Source organism: Populus trichocarpa, chromosome 11, assembly GCF_000002775.5.
Source record: "Populus trichocarpa isolate Nisqually-1 chromosome 11, P.trichocarpa_v4.1, whole genome shotgun sequence".
NCBI classification, from domain to species: domain Eukaryota; kingdom Viridiplantae; phylum Streptophyta; class Magnoliopsida; order Malpighiales; family Salicaceae; genus Populus; species Populus trichocarpa.
In genome coordinates this window covers 9,169,780-9,192,456 of record NC_037295.2, presented here as the reverse complement: position 1 = coordinate 9,192,456, position 22,677 = coordinate 9,169,780, and the positions used below count along the sequence as shown (strand labels likewise).

Sequence of the window (22,677 nt, the reverse complement as noted above, 5' to 3'; positions counted from 1 at the left end):
CATTATGGAGTGAGAGAGATAGGAGTTGGCATACCACTTCTAGATCTAAGGAAAATATGGTGCTGAACAGTACCTGAACAAGAAAGACACCCATCAAAATGGCCATCTCCAAAACAATCCTCAGCAGAGCAGATCAACACCAGCAAACGCTTCATAGAAACACTTGCACCAATGCATCCACCAGATCCTAAGGTTAGGGCTGAGACAGAATGATTTAGGTTTGCTCCATCAAATGAAGGAGCCTGCACAAATTCATCAGCAAAATCCCCATCTTCGGAATCTTCAATCCAAACACCCGTTAGGGTTTCAGGGGAAACACATCGCATTCTTTCTGTTGGCTTTCAACTGGAAAGAAACAAAGATGCTGATTTTGGACTGACCATGAGTGATGCGAAGAAAGGAACTCACAGAGCTTAGCAACAGAAGGATGATCACGAGGAGAAACTCGGGTGGAGGAGAGCATCTCTCTCTAAATTCTCTCTCTATCTGACGCTCTCTTATTAACATTATTATCACTATTAGTAGTATTATTAGAAATATTGTTGTTGTTGTATGCCAACTCCTATCTCCTAGAATTAAATGATTAAATTGAAAATAAATAAAACTTTAACAACAGAGAAAAATACTAAAATCAAAACTAAAAGGATGGATTTTGAAAAACCAATAACAATGAGGGTTGGATATAGTTTTTTTGGAGTAGGAGAGAGAAATGAAGGGAAAAAAAAAAAAGACCATCGGTAATAAGCCGACTACTTTTAGATGACACACGTCATCTAATAAGGAAAAGAATATGACGAAGAACAAAATGAGACAACGAAAGCATATTTTCAACCACTAGGAAGCACCGCACGTGCCGCCCAAAATGCGCAGTGCCTCCCGCATGCTATAGCCTTTTCAATTTTAAAAATAATAATTAAATAGTAAATTACATTATCAACCCTGACCAAACTAGCAATTAGAAAAAAACTGATATGAAAAGACGCCAATACCCCTATGTTAATAGCTTTTTTTTTTAACCCCAAGGTCAAATATGTAATTTTACTTTATATCAAAAAAGTGAAATGCCCGAAAAGACCTTTTAGTAGAGTTAAACATTTTTTTTGTTTTAAGGGTAGCAAAGTCATTTTACTATGCAAAAGCATGATGAAAAGACAAAGACATGCCTGGAAAATTCTTAAATGAGAAATGAACCGAAGGAAAATATCATTTTGCCCCTAAAAGGCAGCTATATAAGAGTTTTTTCAAGGTGCAAAATCATCATTTTACTATTACAATCCACAGTAAACAAAGGCATATATACAGTGATTATCCCACATGTTTTAGCCTTTTTCTTTAATACCTCTTTAGAAAACTTAAAATAATATCCAAATTTGGTTTGAAATTCAAAACATTATTAATATATTCTAGCTATTTGACTCGTGATTTGCCACGAGTTAGATAATTTTTTTTCCAAAAAAGAATATAAGCAGGTTTCTCCAAAGCATTTTTTTTAAAGAAACCCTAAGAATAAATAAATAAAACTATGGATACATTTAATTAAATAAATTGAGAACCATTTATTCTTATAAATGCAAACAAGTGTTAACGCGTCTATTCAACTCAAGTTAGATACTTTTTTTTTTCCAAAACAAAAGAATAAATGTGTAGGTGATGCTAACACCTTTTTTGACATCGAGACAAAAAATTATGAATCAAAAAGTTGATGCTTACATATAATAAAATACAACGAGCATCATATGCTTGCGCTTCGCTACAACCTAGATCATGAGATTATAATAATCTTGTAAAAAGAAAATCACAACAAATTAATAATAAAAAAACAAACACGAAACATATCACAAAGACCAATTCAAAATATCAAATGCTTTTAAAACATTAAACATGACACCTTTTTTTTTAAAAAAATTATAGAAACAACAATATAATAGATCAACACGAGCTTTGTGGCTTAATCTACCAAACCTATGATCCAAGTCATAGACTCTATTGAGTTTAATAAGATTGATATTTTAATTTATTTATTTTTGCTAAATATATAATAAAAAATTAAAAAATTAAAATGAAAAATTAAAGGGAAAAAGAGACCAAGCCCAAGTGTGCGGGCCTGACTTGAGAGACCTAGTGAGTTTGGGCCTTTATAAAAGCAGATCCAGACGGGTCCACCCCTTTTATTTGAAATATAAATTAAGGCAAACACCATGTTGTTTGCCAACACAGAACCTGACCACCATTATGGTGCCTAAAAAATCAAGCTATAAAGTTTTCCCCCTAAAAACCCAATTTAACTTAAAAACACTTACTAAACGCCTGTACAACATATCAAAAAACCCATCTATATAAAAAAAAACACTGAAAACAACGTGAAACACCAAATCAAACCAGGATATAATTTTCTTTTCCGATCTAAATCTGTTTTTTCAGGCAATATTGAGGCTCAAAACAACCACAATCAAACTTTCATTGTCAAGTGGAATTCATCGACACCAAATTTTTTATTTTTCATCGATGGAATCGGTGCTAATAATGATTTTTCTCTCTTCAGCCCTCTTCAGTTGGAATCCAATGACTTCCTCTCTAATCTCTTTAATACAATGATTCAAAAATAAAGAAAATGAGATTTCCTATCAATAATGAATTTAAAAAATGTATAATTGAGAAAGTAGGACCACAATTAATTTTTTACGTGAACTACCTCCTATTTTTTTCATCCTTTGCACTTTGGTCTGTCTTTTGACTTTATTATCCCTTAAGAATCTTACTAAAATTGGCCCTCAATTTAGTCCTGGAAGAGCAAAAAAATCTTTTAAGAAAAAAGAAGAAGAAATGGGACAAAAAAAAACACAGTGTTTAGTGCATAGTGTTTTATGTGAGGATACAGTGCAATTTTGCAAAGTGAAATTCCCCATGTTTTTTAGAATATTGTTAATTGTTAAGAAATGTTTTTAAGAGAGCAACTGTAGTTTTTACCTTGCTTAAATTTCATTTGTCGACACAAAATTTGGAAAAAAATAATAATTCAATAAACTATAAAACAAACAAAAATACGTTCTAGTAATTATATATCACATTGTTAATGTAACTTTCCACGGTGTTTCACCGTTAAAAGAATGCATGTAGTGACCATAGAGCTTGAAAGAAAATTAGGAAAATAAGAGCCTAGTTCACTTGGTTTAAGAAATTAAAAATTACAAGAAGAATTAATAAATAAAGTTTTATTACTTTTTATGCTTTCTAAAATACCCTTTAAAATAAATCCCAATTCTCTTTATCCTTTAATAAAAGCCAGGGTCATCAGGTGGACAGCAAAGGTCACTTAAGATGGTGGTGTTGGGTTCAATTCATGCTCCCTCCGCTCTCTCTCCACTCCAAAAGATGACCGTTTCTTCTTCAGATAATAAGAGCCTAGTTCTTGGAAGACGAAGAACCATAGCCGTTGGTTCCAGCGCTGTAGTACTGGCTTCCCTACTCAACTTGCACAATCCCATTTCAAACCCTCCTTTGCTTCACTCTGCTTTTGCCCAACAACAAGATGAACTTCAGCAACAAGAGGATAGAGTCGCTCACCTCTTCCAGGTTCCTCTCCCTCCCCGCCCATTTAGCTTCGGACTTAAATCATTGAGTAGGAGATTATTTTTGTTTTAGATGTGCTAATTAATGACCTTCTTAAGTTCTTGGCTGACTGACTATCAACAATGTGGTCACGGAGTTGTATGAGAAATATTTGCATCGCATGACTTGAATTTTTCCTTCATTGTTGGAGTCATTATTTGTTTATGTTCATGCTAGTGACATTTTGTAAAATGTATTATGTAGGAATCCTCACCATCAGTTGTTTTTATCAAGGACATCGAGTTAGCTAAAGTTCCTAACAGGCCTGAAGATCGGTTTATGCTTACGGAGGATGAAAATGCCAAAGTCGAAGGAACAGGTTCGGGCTTCATCTGGGATAAGTTTGGTCACATTGTATGTATGCAGTTATTCCCTTTTTATGTTATTAACTCTAAAACTTGTCTCTGGCAAATATGATCTCTTCTTGGTTTACATGTAAATGAAATGATTAAAAGAAACTGCTTTGCCGATCAATACAAATTAGAAACTTAATTATCAGTATGTTTTACGGTGTCTATCCATCTTTTCATCGTCTGAAATATTTAATCTTACACATGCTTGGATTGTGCTGAAAATCACACTTTGATTCAAACCTTTTCCAATCCTTTGAACATTCTTCTTGGCTTGATGAAGTTATTTCTTTTAGATCACAGGTATTAATCAGATATGCTTGAAAAATGTTGTTCTCATCTGTTACAGGTAACAAATTACCATGTTGTAGCTAAATTGGCAACAGATAAAAGCGGATTACAGTGTTGTAAGGTCTTCTTCGTTTTTAGTAATATGCATTTCTGTAATTGTAGCTTACCTTTTCTTTCCCTTGATTTTTTTAATAATTCAGCTGAAATACTTTTCTTGAGAGGTCAAGTGCAGTGTCCACCATCTGAATTAAATTGCTCCTGGTCTCTTATCCTACAGGTATTTCTAGTTGATGCTGGAGGCAATAGCTTGTACAGGGAAGGCACGATTATTGGTTTTGATCCATCTTATGATCTGGCTGTCCTTAAGGTATCGGATCGAACTTATGTGCAGTATATTTTAAACCTGTTCTTGATATATGCAGAGTACATTTTGTTACCATGATGAAATCATTAGAAAAGTTGCAATCGAGCAAGCAATGTCAGGGAAAGTTGCATAAGCTACCTTATGATCTAGGGCCCACTTGATGTCACTATGAATATATAACATATTTCGTGTCATTCAGAAAATTCTGAATACCACATGCAATTGCCCTATCATGCTCTGATTCTGTTTTTTGAGAATGCTCTTTGCATAACCCTTCTTTTTGGTCGTCATAAAAAAAATGAGTATATTTTGTTTTTTTATTTATTATTATTTCTAAGTAAATCTTCTTATTCTACTGTCACCTGCAGGTCGATGTTGAAGGATATGAATTGAAGCCAGCTACTCTTGGTACTTCTAGGGAATTACATGTGGGTCAAAGTTGTTTTGCCATTGGGAATCCTTATGGATATGAAAACACTCTAACAACAGGGGTAACTCCTTCATTAACATGTCTGTTATATAGATATTTTTAGGACTATGGTCAGTATCTACTTGTAAGTTCCATGACTGTAAGCAAACATCAAATAGAAACATCCAGGCCTTTTTCATTGCAGATCAACTTTTCTATCTAGGGCATTCAAGAAGAGCAATAGTTGTTCACTTTTTCCTTTTGTGCTTGCTGGCTATAGCCTGATGCCTTCTCCGGAATTATTATTTAAAATGTAGCATGTCATTTGGAACACATATGACAAGATATTTATTGCTGGAAATTAACCAAATAAATAATCAAAAGTATGAGAATATGATATCGAGTTTCATTGATGCAGGTGGTCAGCGGCTTGGGTAGAGAAATCCCTTCACCAAATGGAAAGGCCATTCGTGGAGCTATTCAAACAGATGCAGATATTAATGCAGGTATCTTAAATTTCTTTAAATTAAACATTTTGAAATTATCCTGGTTTTAAGTTTCTAGCTCATTTATTTAAATATTTTTTTCACTACTAATTAGTAAAATGAGAGCAGGCAACTAATTTAAGGGGGCAAAATTTGGCTTCTCTTGAGTAGCCTCTGTGAGACTTAGCTTTCATTCACTTCTACTTAAACTTGCTGGCTCTAAACTTCATTAAATAGTGTTGTGGTATTGACTTCACACTGGAAATATGTGAGGTTTTTTCAATCTATTTTTCTGTTTACGTACTTTTATTATAACTATTGGCCAAATCTTCCACTTCTAATCTATTCAACATATACAGGGAATTCAGGTGGACCATTGATTGATTCATATGGACATGTCATTGGAGTCAACACAGCAACCTTCACCCGGAAAGGTAAAATATGCTTTTCAGTTCTTTTGTTTCTCTTCATTCAACCTTTTGAGCAACACTTTAATAATAAATATTACTTTTCATATATCTTAAATATGTAAATGGATCAGTGTGGACTTGGACAAACTGATTTAAAAAAGTTGTCAAGGTTGTCTTTTGTGACATCCAAAGTTGTAGGGTTCTTTAGTAGTTTCAGCAAAATCATATCTTCTCAACCCAAGTAAAATAAAGAAAGAAAACCATGCTAACATTTTGTATGTAGTAAGGCATTTGTAGACTCAATGATAGTTGTTTTGAGCTTGTTTGTTTCTCAAATCTGCTAATGCTATTTCTCAAGTGAGAAGTTCTTGGAAGATTAAGAAAACAGGGGGAAGAACTCCCTTTTAAGAGTGTCCTTAATTCCTGTAAGAATTACTTGTTATAAACTGGGGAGCAGGCTCTTTATCTCCAAATGATGATGTGCGTGGTCGTATTATTATTATTGCTGAAAGTAATTTTTTTTCTAGCCATTGAGGTAGTCTGTTAGGATGATGCTTTTCTCGATTGCATGTTGAAACAATAATAGCTGAGTGGAACATCTGAACTGCATGTTGAAACAATAAGAACATTGTCCTCAACTGTATAGCAAACTGATAAGGCAGTAAAAAGAAAGAAAGAATGGCAGTACCATCATGGATTGTATAATAGGAGAACTGAATTCTTTCAGTTCAAAGTGCATAATATATAATCCAGGTTTCACATTTATTGCAGGGACAGGGGCATCCTCTGGGGTGAATTTTGCAATACCAATCGACACGGTTGTGCAATATGTACCAATTCTTATTGTTTATGGAACTCCTTATAAAGATAGGTTTTGATCTTGTTTATCTTTTGTACTTGAGAAAGACTTGGGAGTGTAAATACTGCGACTTAAGCAAGGTCATCGCTATGCAGGCAATTCCAAGCATGTGGTCAGTGTATTTTTTGGGTTTTTTTTTCATATGGTATATAAAACTATCTTTTTCCTCGTTGTATTGTTGATGGATTTTCTGCACTTGGCATCCACCATTTCAGTCTTGCCTTGTGAAGTGGGGAACTAGATTGTGGAATTGCAGATTTTATAACTCGACATGAGACATCCTGACTGCTGGACGACAGCAGATTCATTTAGTGTTAGAATGACTCATGGTTTTGGTATAAAAAACTGTATGCTCATAAAATCAAGCAATCTTAAATTTGCTGTGAGTGCATTTTCCGTCTCAAATCAGTAGGAACCCTTTCTTGTCAGAAGAGCAGGGGACAATTGTTGGATTGCAGATTTATAAATTGTTCAATAGCTATAAAAACTTCGAAATCTGACATCCATTTCCTTCTTTTCCTTGGGACAAGACAAACAAGCACAAGGTAGCTCACATCCATAATTTTGGTTCGAAGAATCTAATCCGCTCTTTCCCTCGCCCATATTTCAACTCCAACATTCAAGTTCGATTAGGTAAATCAAATGCAGTTCATCGGTGTTAATTATGATGGGGATGAAAAGGGGTGGGTTTCACAGCTCTATCCTCTTCTTCTTCTATGATGGACAAGAATTGCTTCAAGCAGATGCTGGATTCATGACTCTCCTGGGCTTTTGATTCATGTTTAATTACCTGCTCTCAAGGCCTCGGCCACCAAATTCAATTCAATCTATTTTGAACATCATAAATAGAACCCACATAAAACAATTAAGAACAATCACAAACAAACAAAGAACCCAGCAAAATTCAAATTCACAAGCTGCTCTTTTGCATTGTTAAAATAACAAGGTAGAAAGATTTATTGAAACTTCAGGAGGGAGAGTTGGTTTCAAATACAGAAATTGATTAATATATATAACCTCCAATAAGTTATGTTATAAATTACATTAATTTTGTTCAGGTAAACATATTAATTTTTTATAAAAACTTTATTTATCTTTAATATTTATCAAATATCTTATTAATAAATCTAATATTTGATTAATGAAGCAATAGTAAAGATAAAGTCCTTGAAATAAAAATGCTTTATAAAAAAAATTATAAAGTCGTTATAATTATGAAATTCATATTGCATCAAATTATTGTTCTTAAATGTTCCTGGTCAATACTCTATTAAGACTTGACATTAATTAAAGTTGTTGAGACTAATACATATTATTATTGTTTTTTTGTGAAATGATGCAATTATTCTTATAAACTGAAGTATGAAAGATACCTATAACTAATATATAGATACTCGTCGGATAACATGTACTGTAAAGCCTCATATTTAGGATACAAATTAACATATTCAAAATAATAAATAACATGAAACCATTGAGTTTTTTTTGTGTGTATATATCTCAACTAAAATTTTAGTAGAATTTCCCTTAAATTTTAATGTTTTTAAATGTCAACATTATTATTCACCTACACAAATCCTAATTTTACATCAAGATCCAACATCTAGGATCATTTCAATATCCAATAAGATCAAAATAGACAACGTCTATTCTTTTAGTTTTTCCTTATTACATTCCACATAATGATTTATATACAATTGTTTTATAAACTTAATATAAACAATTTGTAAAAGATTAATAAATAAATTCCATACATTTCTATTTAAGACATAAAAAGAGCAAGATTATGCAAAATACTACAACAATCCAAAGAATTTAAGTTAATACATGCATATTTAATAATATATTCAATTACATCTCAAAAGACAATGCTGAAATGAAATTACGTAATAAATGTATTCTATTCCTAAATTTAACATTAAAGTCTACCATCATGAGTAATAATAAAAGAAGTTTATTGTTCAGCGAACTTTTGAGGATCATGTAGTCAAAATAATTACAATATAAGAAATACTATTTAACAATTTATATGTCTATTTGGAAGAATAATTATCAAAATACAAATATTATTAACCAACATTTAAGAAATTTTACATCATCAATTATCCAATGGTATCTTTACGGATAGTACCATTAATTCTTTTATATCATTCAAATCAATTATTCCAATTATATCATTTGGATCATCTATCACTTTGATGACTTTAATTCCCTTAAGATAAATTTATTATTTAAATCCATGGTCATCAGATAAATTGACTCTTTTAGTACCATTCATGTACTAGTCAATATTTAAATTCTTGGTCATTAGATAAATTGACGCCTCTAGTACCACTAAAATACTAGTTAATATTTAATTTTTCTTTTCAATTGTTCGATAATCACATCGTACTTAATATATATGCATAAACAAGCAATTAAATAATCTTAACTATTTAACAACTAGATCCTTGAACAACTTAAATGGAGGAATGCAAAACACCTACTTAGTGTCTGAGCTCTATATACATTCCTCTGCTACTGTCCCAAACCTGTAGCCTCTCTTATTACCACAAGAATCCAAACATCTATACAACATGGACACCATTGGAAACTCATACCAAAAATTTTCTTTTTGAAATGGTAGTAATTCATTGTCAGTTAGAACAGTCGATTAGTTCACATTAGTCCAACCAATTTGTTGATCAGATGCTATTAAATTTCATTGGTTCCTTAACGGTTACACAAACGATCAACCAATTTGATCAACCGAAGTAGATAATAGCTAATTTCATTGTTTCTCCTATCAATCAGTCAACAAGATCATTTAGTAATCCTAAATAATCGATTGGTTTGTGCAACATATTAGATGTCAATTTAGTTTCAGTTTTTTACAATTAATTCTTAATCCAATCATTTATTTCATCATATAACATAATTGAACATCAATTTCATGTCAACTTGGACAAAAATTTCAGAATTATTCACACTAATTTGGCTGAAATACCTATTTAAAGGGGAACATAATTGTTTTCTTTAACTTTTTCTCAATTCACTCATTACCCATTTTTAATTCATGTCCAAAAACATGATTCTTAAAAAAAAAAAAAAAAACACAACTTTAAACATTTCAACCTATAAAATTCAACTTTGCATAATATACACATTTCTTCCTAAGCTTCAAAACATATCAAAAATTAAAATTAATCATGGTGAAAGCGATCCTTACCTCTTAACTATAAGAAATCACAAAGAAATTGATGAGAAATCCAAGCTTTCCTCACTTCTTTTTCTCTCTCTCTTTTTAACTTCTAGCACCTCTATTTCTAAGCTTATAACCTTTCCCAAAACTTGAAATCCTTTGGTTTGATCATTTAAAAAACTTCTCCAAACACTTTAATCTTCCTCTCTTATGTGTTTTAATGTAAGAAAATCAAAGAAATCATGAAATTTTTCTCTCCATTCTTCCCTTAATAACCATAGCTCTTGGCTTTCAAGAAAAGCCAAGAAAGCTATTTATATGCACCAATTATTTTTTCTTTACAACATTGCCATTATGTTATAACTCAAGAAGTTTTTTGTTATTCGGTATCTTGTCTTTGCGTAATTTTTACTTATCTTGCCTCGAAGTTTTAATCTATAAAACTTCATTTTAGATAATTTAATATATATATATATATATATATATTATTCCATTATATTTTTGGGTTAATTTTCCAGCATTTCCCTAACACAATAATATTTTTAACCGGGGTTTTACATTCTCCCCACCTTTAAGAATTTCATCCTTGAAATTTCATCTCTTATGCATCAAGAAATAGCTTGGGGTACTTCCTCTTCATTTGTTACTCTCTTTCTCAGGTCTTCCTTTTGATTTGAGAGCTTCTCCACAAAACCTTTATCATAGGAATCTTCTTATTCCTATGCTCGTTTTCACTCTTATCCAACACTTTTACCAGTTTTACTTATAAGGTCAAATCTTTTTCTATTTCTAGAGGAACTTGTGGTAGTGCTTAGAATGGTTCTACTTCAACCTTTCGTTACAACAAAACAAGAAACACATTATCAATCTTGGCCAATTACAGGGGTAAGGCCAACTTGTACCTACAAGATTAACCCTCTTTATAGCTTTAAAGGGTCTAATATACATCAGTGCAAACATCATCTTTATGCCAAACCATAACATATGTTTTCAAGGGGTAACCTTCAAAAATACTTTGTCTCCAACATTGAATTTGAGAGGCATCCTTCAATTGTCTATATAACTATTTTGTCTATCTCAACCACCTACATTTTATTTTTTATGATCCTTACCTTATCCATGGTAACTTGCACTAGCTCTGGCCCAATTAATCTTCTATTCCCAAGTTTCTCCCAGCACACAGGTATTCAACACCTTCTACCATACAAAGCTTTATAAGGGGCCATTCTTACTGTAGTTTGATAGCTGTTATTGTAAGTAAACTCTACAAGAGGTAGGTGGTCTTTCGAATTTCTTCCAAACTCCAATATACATGCTCTTAACAAATATTTCAAAGTTTGAATCGTTCTTTTTAAATTGTCCATCAGTCTGAGGGTGAAAAGTCACACTCAAGTTCATACTAGTTCCCAGAGCAGGTTGAATGCTTATCCATAAATAAGAAGCAAACCTAGGGTCTCTGTCCAAAACAATCGACACTAGCACCCCATATAACCTCACCACTTCATTCACATACATCTTTGCCAGTTTATAGACCGAGTTTATCATCTTCATAGGTAAGAAATGTGCAGACTTAGTCAGCTGATCAACAATGGCCCAAATAGCATCATTGCCCCCTTTTTCTCTAGGCAGACTTGATACAAAATCCATTGTGATATCTTCCCACTTCCATTCAGTTATCAAAAGTGGTTGTAAAAGCCTTGCCGACTTTTAATGTTCTACCTTCACTTATTGACATAGTGGCCATATACTTAACCACTTTTTTTTTTATATTCGACGACCAATAAAATTCTTTTAAGTCCATGTACATCTTAGTATTTCCTGGATGTACAACAAATTTAGATTCATGAGCTTCTTTTAACACTTCAATTTTAAGAGCATTTTTGTCTGGTAAAATACATTCGCCTATCTATTACCACCATTCCATCCGCTAAGATCCAGAAAGGAGTCTTAATCCCTGATTCCATTTTGGTCTTGATTTTATTCACTTCAACATCTTTTTGTTGGGCTTCCATCACTTTATCCTGAAGTATAGACTATTCTGTTAATTAGGCTTACAAGGATCCCTCAGGTCCCACTTATAATTGGGCATTTATACTATTCAATTCTATCAGTTCTCTCTTATCACATTCCAATAGTTCATCTACCCTTGCCTTATTTTTGTGATTAAGAGCATCAACAATGATATTCATTTTTCTCGAGTGATAGTCTATTACACAATAATAATCCTTAATTAGTTCCACCCATCTCCTCTACCGCACATTTAATTTTTTTTGTGATATCAAGTACCTCAAAATCTTATGATTTATGAAAATCTAAACTTGAGACTTATACAAATAATGTCTCTAAACTCACAAGGCAAATATTACGACAGCCAACTCTAGATCATGAACTAGATAATTAACTTTGCATGGTTTCAATTATCTGGATGCATAGGCAATCACCTTCCCATGTTGCATTAAAACACCCCCAATCCTTTCCTTGACGCATCACTATAGACTACAAACCCTTCAGATCCTGAAGGGAGGGTTAACACTAGGACAATGGTAAGCCTCCTTTTTAGTTCCTAAAAGCTCTTTTCACAGTCCTTAGACCATTCCCATTTAACTTCCTTCCTAGTTAATCGAGTCTGAGGGGTGCTACCGTGAAAAACCCTTTTATAAACCTTTTATAATATCTAGCTAAACCATGGAAACTATGATTTTTTGTTACATTAGTAGGTCTTTTCCACTTCAAAATAGCCTTCACCTTTCTTGGATTCATAAATACCCTTTTTCCTGATGTGACATACCTAAAAAAGATAAGTTTCTTCAACCAAATCCGCACTTACTCAGCTTGGCATATAGTAGATCATCCTTTAATGTCTGCAATACACACCTCAAATATTGTTCATACTCTAAGTATGGGCTAGAATGAATCAGGATATCATCTATAAACACTACAACATATTTATCTAAGAAAGGCCAGAAAACCCTATTCATCAAATCCATAAACATTACTGGAGAATTTCTTAATCTAAATGGCATTATCAAGAACTCATAATGTCCATAATGAGTCCTAAAAATAGTCTTTAATACATCTCACTCCTTGATTTTCAACCGGTAATACCTCGACCTTAAGTCTATCTTCAAAAATACTCTAGCTCCCTTCAACTAATCAAATAAATCAAATAGGTCATATATCCTTAGAAATGGATATTTATTCTTTACCGTCACTCTATTCATTTGCCGATAATCAATGTGGAGTCCAAGTGTGCCATCCTAATTTCTTACAAGTAGTTCCAGGGCTTCTCACAACAAATTGCTTGGGTGTACAAACCTTTTATTTAACAGTTCTTGAAGTTGGATCTTCAACCCAACTAGCTCTACATGTGCCATTCTATAGGGTGGCTGGGCTATAGGAGAGGTCCCCAATAGTATATCAATAAAAACCTCTACTTCCCTTTATAGAGGTAATCCTAGTAACTCATTTGGAAATACGTTAGGGAACTCCGTTACTATAGAGAGCTAATACAATTTAGTTTCATCCTTTTTTGTATCTATCACACAGGCAAGGTATGCCATACACCTTTTCCTCATCAACTTTTGAGCGGTCATGGACGAAATCATGTAATTTGACATGACATTCCTTTTTCCTTTAGACACAATTTTCCTACTATTTGGTTATTGGAGAGTTACTATTTTTGCAAAATAATCCATTTCAACAACCAGTCCATTCTTAGAATCATATCAAAGTTATGTAATTCTAAAGGTATTATTTACTTTCATTTTATATACACCAATACTAACCCCTAACTTTTTGTATACATGGTCAATGTCTAAAGTTTCTCCTAAAAAGGTACTAATTATAAATTCTCTTTTTTGTTTCACTAGGTTTACCCCAAGTTCTCCCATAATTTTCCTAGCTACAAATGAATGCGTTGCTTTAGGATCAATCAAAGTATATACAGATGAGGAATTCAATCTTAGCATACCTGCCACCATATCAGGAGCAACTCTGACCTTCTCCTGGGTCATATGGAACACTCCTCCATGTGTTCTTTCTCTTTTAGCTCTCAGACGTCCCCTATCATGGTTGGCCCTTAATTGTGTCGGTCTGGTAGGCATGTCTGTTGTGACAAACTATTGCTGATTCTATATTAATTGTCTCTATCCTTGAGCATAATCGATAATCATTATAGGGCATTCCCTCTTTAAATGTCTTTTTTTACACAATAATGACATCTCCAACACAAGTACAAACAATCTCCCTATCTGTGTCCCTTCTGCCTATAAACATAATATCGACCTAGTGATGTTGGATAGTCTTCAAGATGCCTCTTCTCGTATCGGGAACAATGAGGATAAGTGATGGTTTTTTATTATACAGTCCCTCTGGCTGAACTGGCCCTCAAGTTTGATTGTCCCCTAGTTGATCCTCCATCTATACTCTGGAAAAACCCAGCTGTCACCCTTTCTTGACCAGAATTTCATCCTTTCTTCTTAAACTGGTTAAATTGTCATATCTTACCACTATTTAGAAGAGGTTGTTTACCAGAAAAGTCAACATCCTTTCTCTTATCAACTTTATATTGGCTTGTTGGCCCTCATTAATACATGCCTCTAAGGCCAAAGCTATCTCTACCAACTCATTTGTTGTCTTGAACTACAATGCAATTAGCTCCTATTTTAAATCCTACCTGAATCTATCTCGAAGCCTCTTAATCACATGTTATTCAGTGGGAATGCAATGTGAGGCGAACATTGAGAGATCATGAAATCTCCTCTTCTACTCAATCACCATCATATTTTCTTGCTTTACAGCCAAAAACTCATGTTCTTTAGCCTACGATGATATCAAGAGTAAAATTTATTCTCAAACTCCATCTTAAAGTCATCCCAAGATATTTCTTCGATGGTTCTCATCATCTGTACAATCTCCCACCAAGTTTGTGCCTTATCTGAAAGTAGTTGAGTGGCATAATCCACTCGTAGCTCTTCTGCCACTCTTATCTGATTCAGAGTGTTTTTTAATTTCTGGATCCATCTCCATGAAATCACTGCATCATGTTCTCCTATGAAGGGCTCATAGCCCATCTCTCTCATATTCTTCACTAAATGAACTAATCCAACCATACTATCTTTGAATGTCGGGACTCTTAGGGCCACTGAGGCTGCTGGAGTTGTTGCACTAGACATGCTGGCAACCATTGCTCTCACTATCTAATATATGAAAGCAAAATCAACATGAGGTATAAGGGTCCACACAGGTGTTTCAGGTGGATGTCTCACTTTTTGTCTCTCTCCCTTTAATGTCACAGACTGTGAAATTCTAGCCTGCAATGAGGTTGAGACATCCCTGAGTTCCACTTACTCTTCTTGTCTTGACTACACCGATATTATCAGCATATACAATGTGGTATAAGCTAAGGGATCTTCCATCTGCCTCTCAACTACACAACATTTTGATTCTTTCTCTATGCTAGAGATGGGTCAGTATTGGCTCCCTGTCTAGTACGTATCATCCTAGTACATTTTAACACAATTCATTCTTCATTCCAAGTCTACTGAACTAAAGCCAGGGCTTTGATACCAACTATAATGACCTGATATTTAGGACACAAATTAACATATTCCAAATCATAGATAACGTGAAAACTAGGGAAATTGTTTTTGTATATATATATATAGACACACATACACACACATACTAAAATCTCAGTAGAATTTCCCTTATATTTTAATGTTCCCAAATGTCAACATTATTATTCACTGGTACAAATCCTAATTTTACACAAGATCCAACATCTGGGATCATCCATTTTTTCAGCTTTCCCTCATTACATTCAACATAATGATTTCTACACAATCATCTTATAAACTTAACATAAGCAAATTGTAAAAGATTAATGAATTAAATTCCATACATTTCTAGCTAAGACATAAAAGAATAAGATTATGCAAAATACTATAATGATCTAGAGAATTTAAGTTAATACATCCATGTTTAATAATATATTTAATTATATCTCAAAAGATAATACTGAAATTACTGATGCAACCATATTATTTAATAGTTTCAGCCACATTTAACTAGTGTTTTGCCTATGTTTTATATATAAAATGCCTTGATATTCTTTGTTTTATGTTTTGAAAGCACTTTTGGATGAAAGATGCAAAAAGGAGTAAATTGGAGGTAATTATCAGATTTGACCTTCAGTAGATGTTTTGTGCAGAGCGTGAGTTCTAGAGGTTGAAATAAAGTGATTCCAGTGGCATTAAAAAGCTAACATCCATACATTTCTGGACATATAAGGAAAGAAAATAAAATAAGGAAGAGCTTGGAAATCGCAGCCTTTAAAGTCAAATCTCGCAATATGCCAGTATTGATGTTTGGCCATTCCAACTTGAATATCTTGAGCTATAGAAATCCAATTGATGCAAACTTAATGTTTTTGGATTCTGGACTCAAATACATATCAACTCTCCAAATTTCAACCAAAAACAATGTCATATGAGAGAGATATGATTTTTCAAAGATGACAACTGAATTCTGCCAGCAAACAATTTTCATGAAGAAACGAGTCCAAATTACGTTCAGATACATCTAAACTGACATCGAAGTTTTTATTTCAGCAATTTAGCTCCTCTAAGTCAAAGCTTGAAGATTTCATGCAAGGCTATTTCTCTTGTTTAGGAAAATAGTTATTGAAGTACTTAAATGTAAACTGTCTACTTAAGGGAGGACTATTTTGTAAAATAAAGACTAGGGTTTCCTAGGATATAAAAAGAATGAGAGAAAAGAAGGGAGGGAGCCAGCCAAGAAGAGAAAAACGACCCCTTCCTCTAAGAAACCCGAAATCATGCATTCCTCCTTCTTTTTGATTAGTTGTTCAACAAACATGCAAGGCTAAACTCTTTTTCTTGGTTGCAAGGACACGAAAACCTTCATATTTCAAGAATTGTGAGATCTATTTTACCTTTTCTTTTCAGTTTATATGATGACTATGTTTGTTCTTCTATGCTTATTTTTCTTATGATTGTTTATTTTAATTGTTAGAGTGAACTCTAAGTTATTATTGTAGACAATCTATTGATAAGTTTGATATCAAAATCAGAGTTGTGGTAAATGAACTTGTGAAGCAACTGAGTTTAATAATTGTGGTGGATCTACGTTATTAATCTTAGGGAGAACATTCAATCAAATCAAACATAGACTGCGGACAATTATGTTTTCTTGATTAATCAATTTATATAGTTCTTAAGGTTTCCATTGAATTAAATTACTAGTGCGGACACTGTGGTTGTTTGATGGTTAGAGTTAGTTATACGGCAGATCCGTTAACTAACCAATGTTAAGAAGACATAAATATTCAGAATATAAATTGATGTTTCGTTTCCATGATCAATTCTGATTTCCGTAGGTGGATGTTTACTTGCAATTAAGGTTTGTTCTCTTGATTATTTTCTGATTTTATTTAATTTCGCTTGATAGTTTTTTGTTTTTTTTTGCTTTAGCCTAGATAACTTCACTACCCCCCCAGTTGCATATCATATATCATAAAAATCTGACTTGAACCTTTACTTGCTCTATACTATCTTGTATGTTGTGTTTTAAGCTAGGGTAATTAATTTGTGCGACCGCGACATCGCAACAATTACATTACATAATAAGTGTATAATATTCTTAAATTTAATATTAATAAAAGATGTCTACTATTTAGCTTGAACTTTTGAGGATCCTGTAGTCAAAATAAATACAATATAAGAAATACAATTTAACAATTCATATGTCTATTTTGAAGAATCATTATCAAATTACAAATATCGTTATATAACAACTATCTTAACTGATAGTATCATTAATTCTTTTATATCATTCAAATAAATTATCCTAATTACATCATTTAGGTCATCTATTACTCTGATAACTCTAATTTCTTTAAGGTAAAATTATCATTTAAATTTCTGATAGTCAGATAAATTGATGCCTCTAGAACCACTCAAGTACTAGTCAATATTTAAATTCTTAGTCATTAGATAAACTAACGCCTCTAGTACCACTCAAGTACTAGTCAATATTTGAATTCCAGGTCATTAGATAAATTAATGCCTCTTCAACCACTAAGATACTAGTCAATATTTAAATTCTTGGTCGTTAGATAAATTGACGTCACTAGTACCACTCAGGTACTAGTCAATATTTAAATTCTCGATCGTCAGATAAACTAACGCCTCTAGTACCACTCAAGTACTAGTCATTATTTAAATTCTCGATTGTTATATAAACCAACGCCTCTAGTACCACTTAGGTACTAGTCAATATTTAAATTCCCGATCGTCAGATAAACTAACGTCTCTAGTACCACTTAGGTACTACTCAATATTATTTTTTTAATTGTTTGATAATCACATCGAGCTTAATATATATGCATAAACAAGCAATTAAATAATTTTGATAATTTCAAAACTAGAGCCTTGAACAACTTAAATGGAGGAATGCAAAACACATGATGTCTGAGTTCTAGATACAGTTCTTTGATGCTATCCCAAACCTGTAGCCACTATTGTTACCTCAGGAATCCAAACATCAATACAACATGAACAACATTGGAAACTCATATTTCCTTTTTAAATAGTAATAGTTCAGTGTCAGTTAGAATAGTCAATCGGTTCATATTGGCCTAACCAAAGTTATCAAAGCCAGTGATTCCATAATCTGGGTCAAGGGTTTAATGGGTTAATTTGTGAAGCTTGAGTTGATCCAATATGTCACCATCTCAATAGTCAATATTGAATAATTCAATAAAGCATGTGATCTTGATTTTTTAAAGATGAACCATGCCTTTCGGGTTGCTTTTGGACCCGTTAATTTGATTGAGTCATCTCAAAGCAACTCTTAAGTAGTTTGATTTTAAACTCGAGCTAGGCAAGGAGTCGAGTGGGGTGGTTTCAAGATTGACTCATTACACAAGATTTAATGATAATGTTAAATAATTCCTTACAACCTAGATTCTATTTTTATATTTAAATTTGCTCTAATTTGCAGTGTAGCACAAAACTGAAACTAGTCTATACATTAAATTACATGGCTATCAAAACGATATACAATATTTAACATTGTTGAGTATCATAAAAATTAAATTAAATATTAATAATTTTGGAAACTAAGGATTAAATTGAGAAAGGTGGCCAAATTAGAGAGTTTAATTAATTTAATTAAGGGTGAAGTTGAAAAAAAAATCCAAGATTAAAACCCTAATGGAATGAAAATTAAAAATCTAAATATTTAGGGATTGCAATGAAAAGGCAAAAAAATCTCTGAACTCAATTAAATTCTAGGTTTTTTTTTTCCAAAAAAAATGTTATTTTGATTATTTATATTCTTCTCCAACCAAAAACATAGCTAATTCAATCCTAAAATTACATGCATTCAATCTAAAAAATCCAACAATCAAACCTTAAATGATTCTCAGTCTAAATCCTAGTAAATTAAGCCCTCAAATTCAAGCAATCAAAATCAAAACCCAAAATTCTAGCTTAATCACAACCTATAATTGCAACTTTCTTCTCCATTTAAACTAAAAATTTGCAACAAAAGGGAAAAATACCACAACCTCCGCATTCTACAACCCATATAAGACCCTCACTGAAATCCTCTCTCTTCACCACCCTGAACCTTCGTCCCTATTTTCCACTACTCCACATGCATTGTAACATCCCCCATTCCGGGATAAAAACAACACTCTCATGTCAACCGAAAACATAGTAATTTAAATTTTTTTTCCTTATATATATATATTCATGGTTTTCATAATAAATCTACCGAAATTTTGACGGAGTCCCCCCTATACCAGAAGGTCCCAAGTTATCGACATGTAACCTGTTTACACTTCTAATAACTCACATCTCATAACTTAATCCCGACCCAATCATCTTGGGTTTCAATTTCCACAAATATTCTCACACCTATTATTACCTACAATATTCATGATATACATTATATAACAAAATATCATTATGGATGGATAAAAAATAAATACATAGACATAAAAAAATGGTTATATGAACTACAGAGATTAAGTTTGTTCATTCAATCAAGTTAAACATTAATTATACAAATTAAGTTATACAAACATTTTCATGTTTACAAAATACAAGGGTATACCTCCTAGAACCTAAATTACAAGAAGGGAACATAAGCTAGGATCTACTCCTGTCGTGCATGTGATGATCCTGAAATAAAATACATATTATTGAAAGGTGAATATCACATAAATATAACAACACGAATATCTAACAATTTTAGCAGGGTAACATTCATTCATATTTTGTTCACTTCTCCTTTCTAGTTTTCATTAGAATCTCTTTCTTATTCAACTATTAATAACCGTTCCCTTTTTCACTATTAACCTCCATTCCAGACTTTATAGGATCAAACATTATTATCTTTGTTTAACACATTACCGATACCCCTTTCACTGGTATCATCATCATCATCCCGTAGGAGTCGATGCAAGGTGCCTTACCCGGGATCCTAACATACACTAAATGTATGCTAGCCAATACATGGTGATCCCCTTACACGGGATCCCCCCTTACACGGGATCCTAACATGCACTAAATATATGCTAGCCAAAACATGATGATCCCCTTACCCGGGATCCTAACATACACTAAATGTATGCTAGTTTACGCCTCAAATCACACTTCTCATATTTCATTTGTCAATGATAATTTCATCACTTAGCAATTCACACAACAACCTTTCCTCTTGAGTACACATACATTCAGTAATCCACATTTCACATCGGTAATATATATTAAATCATGGAATTTAACTAGAAGGTAAAAGTGCGATTCACCTACCTGCAATAGAAGCTCTGCTTGTGCTCCCCTGCTGCTGTTGTTGCACTACACCTGTGGTCCCTCCTGTAAATCACAGGTTTATCTCATAAATTTTCCTCACTCAAGGATATGTTTTATAATAACCATATCAACAACCAATAAGTCTTTCTTTCAGTCATTTCTTAATATTTTATGTTTTTCTCATTTCACCCATTATTATTGTCGTTCTTTGTCCAACCCCAATTATCATTCCTTTCTTTATATTTGGACTGTCACTGTCCAACTGTTACTGTCTCGTTTTTGAACTGTTACTGTCTAACCTCTCCTTAAATTTTTAACTATATCTGGAGTTATAGAACTCCGATTCAAACGAGATTAGACTCGTTGGAAAGCTAAGACATGAGGCTATAAGTTCTATGATTTAAGGAGAACTTAGTTCTGCCTTTAAGATAGTCAAAATTGCTCATCAACAAACACTTGGACTGTTACTGTTCAATTTTTACTGTCTCGTTTTTGAACTGTTACTGTCTGACCTCTCCTCAGATTTTTAACTATATCTGGAGTTATAGAACTCCAATTCAAGCAAGATTAGTCTCGTTGGAAAGCTAAGATATGAGGATACAATTTCTATGATTTAAGGAGAACCCAGTTTTGCCTTTAAGATAGTCAAAATTGCTCATTAACAAACACTTGGACTGTTACTGTCCAACCGTTACTGTCTCGTTTTTTAACTGTAACTATATGACTTCTCCTCAGATTTTTAACTATATCTGGAGTTATAAAACTCCGATTCAAGTGAGATTAGTCTAGTTAGAAAGCTAACACATGAGGCTACAAGTTCTATGATTAAGAAGAACCCACTTCTGCCTCTAAGACAGTCAAAATTGCTCATCAACAAACACTTAGACTGTTACTGTCCAACTGTTACTGTCTCGTTTTTGAACTGTTACTGTCTGACATTTTCTCAGATTTTTAAGTATATCTGGAGTTATAGAACTCCGATTCAAGCAAGATTAGACTCGTTGGAAAGCTAAGACATGAGGCTACAAGTTCTATGAAGGAGAACCCAGTTTTGCCTATAAGATAGTCAAAATTGCTCATCAACAAACACTTGGACTGTTATTGTCCAACTGTTACTGTCTCATTTTTGAACTCTTACTGTCTGACCTCTCCTTAGATTTTTAACTATATCTGGAGTTATAGAACTCTGATTCAAGCGAGATTAGTCTAGTTAGAAAGCTAACACATGAGGCTACAAATTCTATGAATTAAGAAGAACCCACTTCTGCCTCTAAGACAGTCAAAATTGCTCATCAACAAACACTTGGACTGTTACTGTCCAACTGTTATTGTCTTGTTTTTGAACTGTTACTGTCTGACCTCTCCTCAGATTTTTAACTATTTCTGGAGTTATAGAACTCAAATCTATAATTTAACATTCAGGCATCAATTCATAATCGACTTTAAAACAACTCAAATGACCATGTTTAGAATATCTTACGAATCAGGGTCTCAATCCCTCATTTTCTTTCTAATGACAACCGACCCTCCCCTCTTCTCTTCTTGTTCAATTTTTCTTGTTAGTCGCTTGCCCACTAGTGTTTATTTTTACCTATAACCCTTAATCTTGGATGGGTTCTTGAAATTTGGTGTTTCTCTCTTGATCTGTAAAAATAGATACCAAAACTCCCTCTCTTCTTTCTTCACGATAGTTGCAGATTTGTTTTTTGGTAAGAAGAGTAGTATTTATGCTCTATAATTATTCTTATTTGCATTTAGGCCCCATTTTCTTTAAGGGTATTCGTTCTGCCCCCTCTTCTTTTTAGTTTAGTTTATATTTTCTTTAATTTAATCTAGCCTTGATTATCTCGGGATTTACATGCATTGTTTAAAACA

General features: G+C 33.0%; 1 protein-coding gene across 2 annotated transcripts; it reads left to right on the top strand.

The window, feature by feature from the left end:
- Nucleotides 1-3,285: 3,285 nt before the first annotated feature.
- Nucleotides 3,286-6,946, top strand: LOC7495308 (protease Do-like 5, chloroplastic). 2 transcript variants are annotated; one of them, XM_002316679.4, is made up of 8 exons: nt 3,288-3,573; nt 3,814-3,963; nt 4,309-4,371; nt 4,528-4,617; nt 4,983-5,105; nt 5,442-5,529; nt 5,868-5,942; nt 6,690-6,946. In XM_002316679.4, the coding sequence occupies exons 1-8, from the start codon at nt 3,319-3,321 to the stop codon at nt 6,794-6,796; spliced, it is 951 nt and encodes a 316-aa protein (XP_002316715.2). In that variant the 5' UTR covers nt 3,288-3,318; the 3' UTR covers nt 6,797-6,946. The 2 variants fall into 2 exon arrangements, with proteins under 2 accessions (XP_024436740.1, XP_002316715.2); XM_024580972.2 differs by lacking the exon at nt 4,309-4,371 and having other exon boundaries at nt 3,286-3,573.
- Nucleotides 6,947-22,677: the final 15,731 nt, after the last annotated feature.